General features: G+C 41.5%; 1 protein-coding gene across 1 annotated transcript in view; it reads left to right on the forward strand.

Annotated features, from left to right (window-relative positions):
• The window catches only part of RFX6 (regulatory factor X6), a 118936-nt gene that overhangs the window by 17755 nt on the left and 87153 nt on the right, over nt 1-14028 (forward strand). The window contains exon 4 of the mRNA XM_089652139.1: nt 13967-14028. Within this exon, the coding sequence (XP_089508265.1) occupies nt 13967-14028 (62 nt within the window). The remainder of the gene's footprint in view (nt 1-13966) is intronic.

The raw sequence follows: 14028 nt of genomic DNA on the forward strand, positions 1-14028 counted from the left end.
ATGTTGCTTATTATGCCAAATGAAATGTAGAAGAGATTTCTGCAGGGAGTGTAGCTTTGACATAGGGACAGGGAGGGTCACAAATAAATACAAAAGTTTGGGTAAAACAGTCATCTTTATGACGTTGATACGTCCCAAGAATGATAAGGCTAGAGTATCCCAAGATTTCAGGGAACGGGAAATAGCTATGAATGGGGGGGGGGGGGGAAGTTGGCGTCATATATTGAACTATAGGAGGAAGTAAGGTTAGTACCCAGATATTTTAGAGAGCGGGTGCACCATCGATACAGAAAAGATTCTTGAAGGGGCGAGAGAACAACTGGTGAGATATGGAGTGGGAGTGCTTCAGTCTTGGAAGTGTTAACCTTGTAACCCGAGAGGGCCCCGAACTGTCGTAAAAGTTTATGCAGTGTTGGGAGGGAGATTTGGGGGTTCGAGAGTGTAAGGAGAATATCATCCGCAAAAAGGAACAATTTGTATTCACGACCATGAGACGTTATGCCTTGAATATCAGGATGGTACCGGATTGCAATAGCCAGTGGTTCCAAACAGAGAATAGACAATAGAGGAGAGAGAGGACATCCCTGACGTGTACCATTCGACATCAGGAAAGGGGGCGAGAGAATGGAGGCCATTCTGACCTGCGAGCAAGGATGAAAATAGAGAGCTTTCAAAGCTGCCACAAAAGGTCCACGGAAGCCAAACTTCTCCAAAACCATAAACATATAAGGCCAGCTGAGACGATTGAATGCTTTTTGGGCATCCAAGCTCAATAGAATGGCGGGAATAGAAGACCGGTTAACCAAGTCAACCAGATCAATAGATCTCCTGGTGATGTCCGCTGCATGTCTAGCTGGGACAAAGCTTACTTCGTCTCTGTGTTTGAGTTTGGAGATGAGTCTAGACAGCCAATTGGCTAGGATCTTAGTAAAAATCTTGTAATCAGAATTCAGCAGAGCAATAGGACGGTAGTTATCCAGGATAGAATGATCCTTGTCAGGTTTGGGAATTACAGAGATGTATGCACGAGAGAAGTCCGCTTGTGGAGTAATACCTTTAAAAAGTTTGTGATAGAAAGAGAGAAGGTGGGGAACCAGGGTACCAATGAAAGTCTTATAATAAGAGTAGGGAAGACCGTCTGGTCCCGGGGTTTTGCGTGAGGGGAGATGTTTGACTGTATTAAATAATTCTTCAGGCAAGATGTCGAGCATTAAGAGCCGCAATATCAGAAGACGAAAGCTTAGGCCATAATAGAAGGTCAAAAAACCTATCAAAAGAGATCTCTGTGCGAGGAGGGTGTTGGTCTGGGGTCAAACAGTTATAGAGGGATTCATAATATGAGCCAAAAAGACAGACCATTACATGAGGATCATAAGTAGGGCTTCCATTCTGCTGGACTAGGTGGTCCGGCACCGTACAGAGGGATTGGGCTTTAAGTCTATTAACGAGCATACAGTGAGGTTTGTTAGAGAATTCATAGAATTTCTGCCTGACCCAAAGGAGAGATCTCGTGGACTTACTTGCATCAAGGGTCTTGATTTGGTCACAAAGAGAAGTTACTCTATACAGCCCAGAAATAGACGGTTTTGCAAGGAGTCCACGTTCAGCCAGAGTTAACTGGTGGACTAGAGCAATCCTGGCAAACTCCGAGGACTTCTTCAGGCGAGAGCCAATAGAGATACAAAGGCCACGAAAACCGCCTTATGGGCTTCCCATACAGTTGAGGTAGATGTTACAGAGCCTGCATTAAGTTGAAAGTACATATCAAGTCCTTGAGAGAGCTCAGTACGGAGATGTTCCGTGGATAAAAAGGTCTCATTAAGGCGCCAATGGCCTGTTTTTGGAATAACATTAGGGAATAACATGTTTAAGGTCAAAGAAGCGTGGTCAGACCAAGTGATGGGATTAATGTCAGAAGAGACTAGAAGAGGGACAAGAGAAGCTATAATGAAAAAGTGATCTAGGCGGGAGTAACTACGATGAGGTGTAGAATAAAAAGTAAATTGTTTGTGGGTTGTCGGATCCGCCAGGCGTCAAAGAGACGATGCTCCCCGATCAATTTGTGGAAGGATTTTGAGGAGGAGCATTGCCACTTCGAAGGAGTGGGCTCAAAGAGAACCTTCCTATCTTTGTGAGGTGAAAGGATTAAATTAAAATCACTCCCAATAATCATATGTGGAGTGGAGAAGGACCCTAATTTAGCAAGCATTTGTGTGAGGAACTGTAACTGACCTGAATTTGGGGCATAGAGATTCCTTAACCTCCCTGGCGGTATGATTATTTCAGATTTTTGGTGCTGAAAGCGGTACCATTATTTTGCATGGAAATATGTAGTTTTTTTATTGTAGGCCTGTCATTTTTAGGAATAACTCACTGAAATCTATCCGAAAAAGAGTCTAGTAAACATTCCGGATATGATAAAACTTGGAACACGAAATCATAAATTATAATTTAATAAATAATCATACAAAATGATAATATAATAATAATAAGTTCGCACATCGCTGAGCAAAGACGCAGAATCGTTTTCAGTGTCTGATGACGAATTTCCCCACAAATCATTATCACTCAATTCTGCAAGTGGTTCTGATTTACTATCGCTGTTCTCTAGCTGCGCTAAAACCGATTTTGACCTAAAGGGACGCTTTTTGGAGGCCATGGACTTTTCCCACTTTCCAGGCAGAAAGAACAGTCAAAATGCAGGCAGGGCACAGGACAAAGCAGTAGGGACAAAATGTATGTGAAATGCTTTGAAACAGCAATGTTTTACTATGTAATAATCGTTTACAAAAAAAGACATTTTTTAAAACTTTCAAATTTGCCGGCACTCTGGCCCCCGTACGTCCCGACCGGACACTGGGGACACATCGCGGCCGGGGACGCTGCAGGGGACACATCGCGGGAGGGAAGGACAAGGTAAGTGCTGCAGAGAATCCCTGAGCAACGCGGCATGGTAAGCCCGAATGTAGCTCGGGGTTACCGCTAGTGTTACTGAAACTTTACCCCAAGCTACACTCGGGAATACCGCCAGGGAGGTTAAAATAAGGGGGGTGTCACCAAGCATACATTCTAAGATAATGAAGCGACCATGTTGATCGACCTTGGAGGAAACAACCCGAAGGGAGCAGTGTGTCCGAATCAGGATTGCCACCCCAGCCTTGCCAGATGGGTCGAAGGCTGAATAGGATTGGGAAAAATACCTAGTGGCAAACGAAAAGAGCCTTTCGATTTAAAATGGGTCTCCTGGACAAAAATAATATCTGCTCCTGAGGATTGGAATTCCTTCAAAGCCATCCACCGTTTCTGGATGAAATTAAGTCCTTTAACATTATAGGATAAAAGTCGTAGAGCCATCACAAAATGACAATGAGTGTAGCAAATGTACCAGCAGAAAAGATAAATGAAATACCATCGATGAGATAAAACAGAGAACTGATAACATTAATAGACAAACCAAAAAAATAACAATAAGGAACAGAAATATCCGTATGGATATGAACTGGGGAAAGACAATGGCACCCAAGTCGTCCAGGCAAATGTCTGGACGGGATCGGGGGCAACATGACAACCAGAACATATCAATCGGCAAACCCGGCCAAAAAGATACAGCATAAGAAGGCACCCAGGAAGGGAGAAGAAGAGAAGGGAGAGGAGGAAAAGGGGGGAAAGGGAAGGGGGGAGGAAGGGGGGGAAGAAAATGAGGGGGGGTGGAGAGGGGAGGGGGAGAGGGGAGGAGGTAGGGATACAAACTCGAAGTGCCCACAGAAGAACACCTCAAAGAAACATCAAGCAGGATTATCGCTGGAACGAGGGGAGAGAGGGCATTATGGAGTATGTGAAGGATGCTTCCTTCCCCTACGAACTGGAGTCCAGATCTTGCTGGGGGTAGCGGAAGGATGAGACGGAGTAGATGGTAATGAGGAATTGTCTTCCAGCAATGGAGGTAGTCCCAGTTGCTTCAAGAAGGAATCCGCCTCAAAAAGATCACGTAGAATAACTTGGGAGTTATCTTTGGAGACGACAAGCTTGAAGGGAAAACCCCAGCGGTAAGGGATACGATGGTGTTGAAGATGCGTGGTGAGTGGCTTCAGCGCTCACCGTTTAGCCAGGGTAATCAGAGAGAGATCACAAAAGAGCTGAAGCTGGTCTGCTTTAAATTCTGGGGAGGGATTGTTGCGTACAGAGGCCAACAAGGCTTCCTTGCTCTCAAAAAAACGGAAGCGGATGATGACATCACGTGGTCTGGTGCCGTCAGCCGGTCTGGGACCTAAAGAACGGTGGGCCCTGTCCATGCACATGATACTCCCACCACCATGCTTGACTGTGGACAAGACACATTTGTCTTCGTACTCCTCACCTGGTTTCCGCCACACATGCTTGACACCATCTGAACCAAATAAGTTTATCTTGGTCTCATCAGACCACAGGACATGGTTCCAGTAATCCATGTCTTTAGTCTGCCCCTCTTCAGTAAACTGTTTGCAGGCTTTCTTGTGCATCATCTTTAGAACAGGCTTCCTTTTGGGATGACAGCCATGCAGACCAATTTGATGCAGTATGTGGTGTATGGTCTGAGCACTGACAGGCTGACCCCCCACCCCTTCAAACTTTGCAGCAATGCTGGCAACACTCCTAAATCTATTTCCTAAAGACAACCTCTGGATATGAAGCTGAGCATGTGCACTGAACTGCTTTGGTCAACCATGGCGAGACCTGTTCTGAGTGGAACCTGTCCTGTTAAACCGCTCTATGGTCTTGGCCACCGTGCTTCAGCTCTCTTTCAGGGTCTTGGCAGTCTTCTAATAGCCTAAGCCATCTTTATGTAGAGCAACAATTCTTTTTTTCAGATCCTCAGAGAGTTCTTTGCCATGAGGTGCCATGTTTAGACATTAATGTCTGTGTGTTGAGTTATTTTGAGGGGACATCAAATTTACACTGTTATACAAGCTGTACACTTACTACTTTGTAGCAAAGTGTAATTTCTTCAGTGTTATCACATGAAAAGCTAGAATAAAATATTTACAAAAATGTGAGGGGTGTACTCACTTCTGGGAGATTCTGTAAATATGTAAGACTTCTGGCATGGGCTTTCAGGACCTAATATGCACACTCATTTATTCACAAAATTCATATCTGTATCGACAGTACATTTTTAAAATCCTCAGCCATAGTAGCAGTCTTTAAGAAATATTATTCTAATTTATATAACTTCTCAATTTCTGACACTGATTCCCAGCAGGTGGCCCAAGGAGCTAAAATTATTAAATATTTGACAGAGGCTAACCTACCTACTCTCAACGGATGGGACAGTAGAGATGGAATCATCTATCACTTCTGACAAATTTCTTATGGCAACAAAGTGGGGAGTGACTATGTGTTTTCATTAGACTAATTGATGGCCCATATCACCTTAATTCTCAAGGAGGGTAAAGACCCTCTGTATTCTCCTAATTGTTGCCTTATTTCCTTGTTCAATGTGGATCTAAATCTATTCACCAATATTTTATCAAGCTTATGGGGTCCTTCAAAAAATTATTCATCACAATCAGGATGGCTTTTTTCCTACCAGAGAAGCCCAGTATAATTTAATCAGGATGCTGAATGTCCTCCAATTGGCCCCGTTAAAACAATTTCCAAGGTTATTGCTTTCCACTGACGGATGAAAAGCATTTGACCTGATGGATTTGGACGTTTATGGAACTGAATCTCAAAGATATGGACTTCAGTGAAAGGATAATTACTTTTTCCTCGCCATTTGTAATAATGAATGGTACAAAGTAGGATTTCCCTCACTTGTTTTTGTTCTTACTTTGGAACCATTCTTGTTCCCTCTCCAATTTTCAAATTAATTACAAAAAGTCGGAGGCCTTAAATATTTCCCTCCCAGACAAGTTGATCCAGAACTTTGCCTTCAAATGGTTGGAATTGGTCATTACATACTCCGGTACTAATATCCCTCGGAATCTCAAACATATAAGGTTCTTTTCCCTGACATCCTAAGACGGATTAGGAAAGGTCTCACTCATTAGCATCATATCAGTAGATTTTTCTGGTTTGGCAGGAACAATGTTTGAACATGAATGTACTGCCTGTAAAACTGTGCCTGCTGCAAGCAATACTGGATCATACACCATCTTCTTTCTTTAAGGTAGTGCATAAAACATTGGAACAGTTTTTATGGACTCTTAAATCCCTGAGTTTAAAACAGTGTATCCTTACACTCCATAAAGAAAAGGGAGGGATTGCATTACCAGATGCTTCATTATACCATGTAGCTTGTCATCTTACAAGAGTAATTTACTAGTATTGTCATGGTCGGAAGAAACAATGGATAGACTTAGAACAAACCATTATTCCCACTGAAAACATTCCCTTGGTGTCAGGATAATGTCCCTGCCTCAGTAAAAACACACCCTACCATAGGTACCACTTGGGCTATATGTAGAAAACTCTTTTTAGTAGGAAATTTCTCTCCATCACCTTTTCCTCTCTTTCCAATTTTTGGAATACTGTCATTTCCTCTAGGTATAGAAGATCTTCAGTTTAGGGATAAAACTCACTGAAAGATATATACATCACAAAACTGGCATATGCTAGAACAATTGGTGCCAGACATTTGAATAGCAGGTGGCGGTTATCACAATTATCTCATTTCCTCTGTTCGTTGCTAATTGAATATTTTCTAGACCACTCGCACAATTTGAAAATTGATGCAACAAGATGAGCTGCTCAGACATCCAGTCTGCATTATGTACAATTCTCTTAAAGGAGAACCTCTTTTCCTAAGGTCACAGGTGTGCACTTCCTTCTGCACTTTTGAAACCCATTTTCAGCTGACAGCAGGCTAAAGTCCGCTGTCCATTGATGTCATTTAGCTGGTCCAGGCTCAGGAAAGTTTCCAACTTTACAGTTGAGATTCACCAAGATGCCTGGACTGGCAGATGGCTCAGACTCTCAGCAAGCTACTGAGAGCCTGAGCCAGCCGCTCCTACCCCATTCACAGCCCAGTGCTCCAGTGAGCATTGAAGGGGCAGAGCAGAGAACCAGTGACTGACTTCTCTCTGCAAACTGAATACCAAGAGCTGAGCAATCAGCGGTTTTTGATCGCTCAGTTCTCAGTCTTTAAGCTAGCAGCAGATAGATGCAGCATGGATCCATGCTGTATCCACCTAGGTGAGCATGACTGTTTTTTTTTAAACGCAAACGTATCTTTTAATGCCTCACTTGACAATTTTATCCCTCACTGTATACTTCCAAAGTACATCTGAACAAAGGGACAAGATAATCTATTATGCCCACAAGACATCCATCTTCACAAAATATCAGGAATCTGGCTTCAAGAATCTCACATGATGGTACAGGATACCTCCAACCCTACATGTTATGTAATCAGCAACTTTTGACTTATGTTGGAGATGTAACCCAGTTATATGCAATATCTTGCACATCTTTTTGCTTTGCTTTATCCCCTTTTCCATGACCCAGGCCTTTTATAATTACATCATAACAGCTTTCCCCCAAAAAATAATTGGGCAACTATATGGCAAATGAGGTTTAATGTTGGGACTTTAACAGATTAGACAGACACATCAAAATAATATCATCGAGGTTTTCTTATAACATTTAATTTAAAAGCTACTGGGGTGTATTTAGTTCCCTAAAAAACAAGATAAAGGTTATAGCAAGCCATAAACCTCTAACAGCCTCCCCCCCCCCTCTTCCCCCGAGGCACCTCCCCTCCTCAATCACTTGATTTCATAAACACATACGTACAGCATCATAATAAATATGGGGTGTGGGGGATATTTTCTTGGTACTAGAAAGGTGTATCTAATACCTAATTTGCACTATTGCTTCTTCAGTGGTTCATGGAGTTCAGTTGAATATGGCAAAGACTGAATACCACCAAACAGACCCAAAAAGGGGATTAACCCAATCCGTTAAAGAATCCCACAGAGTATGGCTATAAGCGTGGAGGGCAATTGTTGGAACTGATATGAACAGGGCAGCCAAAGATCTGACCAAAGATCTGACCCATGAATAGGAGGAAGGAGTAGCGTCCCTCACTCAGATAATTAGAAGACACAAAAAACCTGCATCAGTTGAGGCATCCAGCAGACATACTGTAGCTTAAACACCATCCATTCCCTATGAAAGCTTCACCTTTATGTATTATATTCCAGTGCACATGCCTAGATCTACTGCTGTAATAATACCGTCACTTCAGATGCCAGTGAGGAGAGCCCATGGTTTGTTTTCATACATTTGTAAGGGATGTGGTGACTGTATATTCCACTGAACCTACTATTTATTGAGGTTTATAGTTAATAAATGTAAAGCTATGCACTTGGGGGCTAAGAATATGCATGCATCATACACACTAGGGAGAGCACAACTGGGGGAATCAATCGTAGAGAAGGATCTGGGAGTTCTGGTAGATCATAAGCTTAATAATGGCATGCAATTCCAAGCTGCGGTTTCTAAAGCCAGCAAAGTTCTTTGTTGTATTAAGAGAGTTATAGACTCCAGAGAGAGAGATATCATTTACCCCTGTACAAATCATTAGTTATACCTCATCTGGAATATGCAGTTCAATTTTGGGCACCAGTTCACAAAAAAAATATTGGGGAATTGGAGAAAGTGCAGAGAAGGGCAACCAAATTGATAATAGGCATGGAGGAGCTCAGCTATGAGGAAGGATTTGAGGAACTGAATTTAAGGAGGGAGATTAAGGGGGGATATGATCAACATGTTGTGGTCCATATAATGAACTTGGTGTAGAGTTATTTACCTTAAAGGCCGTCACAGAGGACAAGGGGGCACTCTTTACTTCTGGAGGGAAAGAGATTTAATCTCCAAATATGGAAAGGCTTCTTCAAAGTAAGAGCTGTGAAAATGCGGAATAGACTCCCTAAAGAGCTGGTTCTGACCAGCTCAGTGGATTACTTTAAAAAAGGTCTGGATTCTTTCCAAAATGTACATAACAACTGCATACTAATTTATAGGTAACATTGATCCAGGGAATATCAAATTGTCTCTGGGGGATCAAGAAGGAATTTTTTTCCCCTGATGGAGCAAAGTGCATCAAGCTTTATTGGGGTTTTTCTCTTCCTCTGAATCAACTACGGGTATAGGATTGTGTACTAACTACATAGCTACGACATGACAACCCCAGGATGAATATGACCCCTCACAGAGTAAGAGTGGATAGGGGAGAGACCACCTCTGTCTTTTGAACACTTGGATGCACCTATTTTTTTATTTTATATTCTTGATGACAACTTAATTATCAGAGTGTAAGGTAAAGAGTGATGATTTGTGCATTTTATGTCAGCAGGTATTTTATGCCTTTTAGGAACATTGGAATTGTACTATTTGTATATGCTGCAGTCCTGTTCTGTATATGAACAACTTGGCTAGTTTATTATAGGTCTTCATATAGGTCTTTAATATAGGTTTATTGTAGGTCAATAGTGCACTATTTAATGGGGATGTTATAGAACCATACAATTTTCAAGGTAAACTATCATGTTCCATATGTTTTTGTAACTGACTGCCTGGAATAAAAGTGTTTTATTGAAGTTTTAGAGCTTATCTATACATTGTTGGCCTCACTCAAGTTATATGTTAGTTTATTGATTAAACAATCCTATAATGAAAAGCAGCCAGTTAACATCTAAAAATGTAATGTTTAAGACAGGAAAGATATTTAAACATTATCTATATTCATTTAGAACTACCTGCAAGTGCACTTTAAGACAGGCCTTAGATGACTGATTTTCTCCCTGCCGTGGAGCTACTGTGTTCTCCCTGCAGGGGGCGCAGAGGGGGAGCTGTGCCTGCTGGGAGAGCACAATGATTATTGCTAGTTGCTATGGCTGCTGGCAAAAATTGCATGTAAAATCCCACATGCTGGTTGTATCCAAGTCATACAACAATCAAATAGGGAACAATCAGCCCGCCCATAGATGGTTTGAATCTGGGCCGGTTCCTCCTGAATTGGCTGAGATGCAAACCATCTATGGCCAGCTGAAGTTGTTAAACCATTGATTTTTAGGGTAATCTTAAGTAAATTGGTGTAATATTTGCATTTTAGTAGTTTGATTTTCTGTTGTTATTTATTCTGTGTAGCATTTTAATAACATAGTATAATTAATTTGCTGTAATTAGTAATTTTATGGATGTTGTTGTGTCTTGTTTCTGTTTGTTATTGTGATTTTTTGTTGTCTTTGTTGAATGTAACTGTATCTTAATAATTTCCCCTTGGAATTGATAAAATATTCTTCTGCATCTGAATCTAAAAGGATTTTGAAACAACAACCAATAATATAATGCAAAATCAATATTAGAAGATTGATATGTTATATAGTCTGTATGCATGTGAAAGGACCATTCACACCTATGCATGGACCTCCTAGCTGTAACTGGGACCTAAACAATAGTTTTAATTGACTGTAAGATGGGATTGAAATTGTCGTGAATGAGCATGAGAAAACCTATAGCTTTCTAAAACAATTTGTGACAGTTTTTTCCTATTTCACTTCCATCCTGCAATAAACTGTATTTAAGCTGTCAATGGATTGCCCAGTTTTGATTTTAAAACTTACAGATTCTTTGGGCTCTGTTGACAGTACAGTTGTAGGTAGGGGATTCCTGGTAGTGGTAGTTATCATATTTGTTGTTTCCTTTTGGCTTAAAAGTGGTTGAAATTGATTGAAAATTGCCACATGCATGGCCATCTTTATGCTTTGTCCGTCTTAATTCCAGCCACCATTGCTAGCTGTTGAGATGAGATGTTGATGTAGATGAAAGACTCTGCATAGGTCTTGATTTTTTTTTTTATTTCTTCAGTAAGTTTATAGAGGCTGTTGGAGGCTTGGACATCAGTACTGGGAGGTGTTTTTATACATAACAATAGTTCTTTAAATAGCTGATAGCAAAAAGGTGTTTTTAAGTTATAGTATACATTTGTAGACATTCCTACAATGGCACATATTCACAGGAACAAAGGTCATATGGCCTTCGATTCAGTGTACCATTACACAGCAGTTTACATATGGGACATAATTAATTCTGTGGAACAGCTAGGCAATGTTAAACAGGAGCAGTGAGATAAGTATATTATACTTAGTTTCATTCATACATCCTCTTTCAGCTGCTTTGAAATTGCAACAGAACAAAAAAACCTGCCAGTTACGGAGTAACTGTAGCTGCTGGCTTTTATTAAACACATACTCACCTATCCCAGGGTCCAGCGATTTACTCACCCACGCCATCCTTTCTCCCCCTCTCCTCTTCCCGGCATCTCAACTTTGGGCACCAGGATGTGAAAGCTTGCATTTTCACAGCTGGGTATCCACTGCGCATGCACCAGTTGTGCTTCATATCCTGATTGGTCTGGCAGTCTTCTGGGATCTGTGAAGTGTCCCAGAAGTCTGAGAGAGGAAGGAGGGGGGACAAACTTCTGTCTCAGTTCGCTTTGACGAAGTGGGAGCAGGTACCTGTCAAAACCAGGTATCTGTCCCCCCCCTCCCCCCAAAAGTGTCCAATATGGCAGTGGAGAGGGGAGGAGGTAAACAAGTGGGTAAACAAGTTCCACTTTTGGGTGGAACTCCGCTTTAAATATCTTTCTGATTTGGGTGATTCTGATTTGCTGCCCAAGATCCCAAGTGTATGGGTTGCAAATGAAAAAAAAAAAACTTGTATAGACTTACATAATAAACTTCCCTCGTAGTGTTAAATCTGGGGTCTGCCGAAGAACAGCAGCAATGGTAAGCTGCTGCAACGTTAAAGTGACACTAAAGCTTCATTTTTTCTTTTTTTTTTTTAAACCAACATGTCTATACTTATCTGCTCTGTGCAGTGGTTGTGCACAGAGCAGCCCCGATCCTCTTGTTTTTGGGTCCCTGCCAGGGCTCCTTGCTTTTCCCCCTTGAGCAGTACCTCCAGGGAAATCCGGTAGCCCTGGGGGCACCGCTGCATGTCCGTCCCCGAGCCGCTTCTCTATGTGTGCATAAGACACATAGAGCTGTGGCTCAGCCCCGCCCCTGCTCTCTCCTCATTGGCTCACTGGCCATGGTTGACAGCAGCGCTGCACACAGTAGTTTTTTTTTATCTTCATGCATAGAGTACATGAATGTAAAAAAAGACCTTGAGCCTTTAGAACCACTTTAAAGTAAAATTTTAAAATTCTCAGTTGGATTGAATACCCTGCTGTTTACCTGTCTTTTCCCTAGTTAATCTGTAAAATTGTTCCTAATGCCTTGTGCACACATTCATTTTATTTTCATTCAACCCAGCGGGCTGAATGAAAAAAAGCCGGCAGATTACTGTACTAACCCAAGTGATGTTAGTCCAGCGATCTCTCCAGATATGCTATTGTGTTCTGATAGGGGCCCCCCCTCCCTCCAGAGCTCTCTACTCAGCATTCGCAGCCATTAGCACTGTTCGGATTTTCGGGTTTTCCAGCAAGCCTCTTCGGCAAAAGTTGGTCCTTAGACTAGCTTCTGTTGGAAGGACATCTGTACACATGCTCTGAATATCAGCCGGTTCCTGCTTGATGTGGTAGTAAAGTCTTTTTTTCTCTTGTACCTACAGGTAAGCCTATAATAGGGCTTACCTGTAGGTACAGTAATTATCTCCTAAGCGTGCGCTATTTAGAAGATATCTACTTTATCATCGCCGGTGGAAAGTGTGTAATCTATAGGATCAACTGGTTAGAATAAAGACCTAAATGCTGAAAAGAAAACTAATGTAGCTGCCAAATCTAAGGATTGATAAACTGCACTGTATACATATTTTATTTTTGGGTTTTGACATGCTTTAATGCCAAACTCCAGGCTCAAGAACATTACAGCAGCCAAACATTTTTGCTCTTCAAAAGCCATACTTGCATACTTTTATGTTCTGCAATCCAGTTGGTTTACATGCTGAAAATTGCACAGCTCCCACTGTACTTCCTAGCCACTACAGATATAAGTGCCACAGGTTTCATAAACCCAGTCATGTCTCCTGTGCCCTATCATCATTACCATTCACAAAAAAGGACCCGGAGCCTAAGAATAGCGCAGCAGGAGCTGTTGAGTGAGTCACCAGTAAGCAGATTCGAACATGCTTGGGACAAATCTAGATTTATACTCAGACAAAAAAATGTAATAAAAAATAAATGTAAAAAATATGTGGCAGACTCAAAGGACCACATTGCATTTTTTTTGCTATCACTCTTCTGTGTTTTTATTTGTGTACTAATCCCGGCATGTAAACTAATCAATTTGCAGGACATAGAAGTATGCCTGAATGATGGTGATGGTTTCTGTAAACCTGTTAAGTTAATCATAACCGGATTTGGGCTCTAGAGTACAATGGCAGAAAGAGGAGAGTGGAAGGCTGCTAGAAGAAGTAGTTAAGATGATAAGGAAAGTAACCTATGGAAATAAAAAGTAAAACAAGTGTGCAAAAGTAAAGCAGGAGACATTATTGAATGAAATGATAAAGAAGTGACGCTGAGTTTGTGATGCAAATACTGTCTTGATGTTTGAACATTAGTCCTATCGCTATACAACCATACAGCAAAGTCTTTGTTGCATCATTGACCTGAATACTGAAAAACATCGTACTGGGGTCATTGGTTCGAATACCAACCATGGCATCACCTGCCTAGAGTTTGCATGTTCTCCCTGTGTCTGCGTGTGTTCCCTCTGGGTACTTCGGTTTCCACCCACACATGCTGGTAGGTTAATTGGCTCCTGTCTAAATTGGCCCTAATATGTGTATGTATGAATGTGAGTTAGGGATTGTACACCCTTGAGGGTTAGGGACTGATATGAATGTATATATATATATGTAAAGCGCTGCATAAATTGACAACGCTATATAAGTACCTGAACAAAATAAAGCAGTGCTGTATTTTATTTGAAATATTGCTGGAAAATGTAAGCTAACTCATGTCATATATGTATGTTTTTAGACAATTCGACAGAAGTTTCCCCTTCTGACCACAAGACGACTGGGCACCAGAGGACATTCAAA

The sequence above is a fragment of the Staurois parvus genome, unplaced genomic scaffold, assembly GCF_062004578.1.
Source record: "Staurois parvus isolate SC_StPar_1 unplaced genomic scaffold, SC_StPar_1.0 ptg000672l, whole genome shotgun sequence".
Taxonomy (NCBI): Eukaryota; Metazoa; Chordata; class Amphibia; order Anura; family Ranidae; genus Staurois; species Staurois parvus.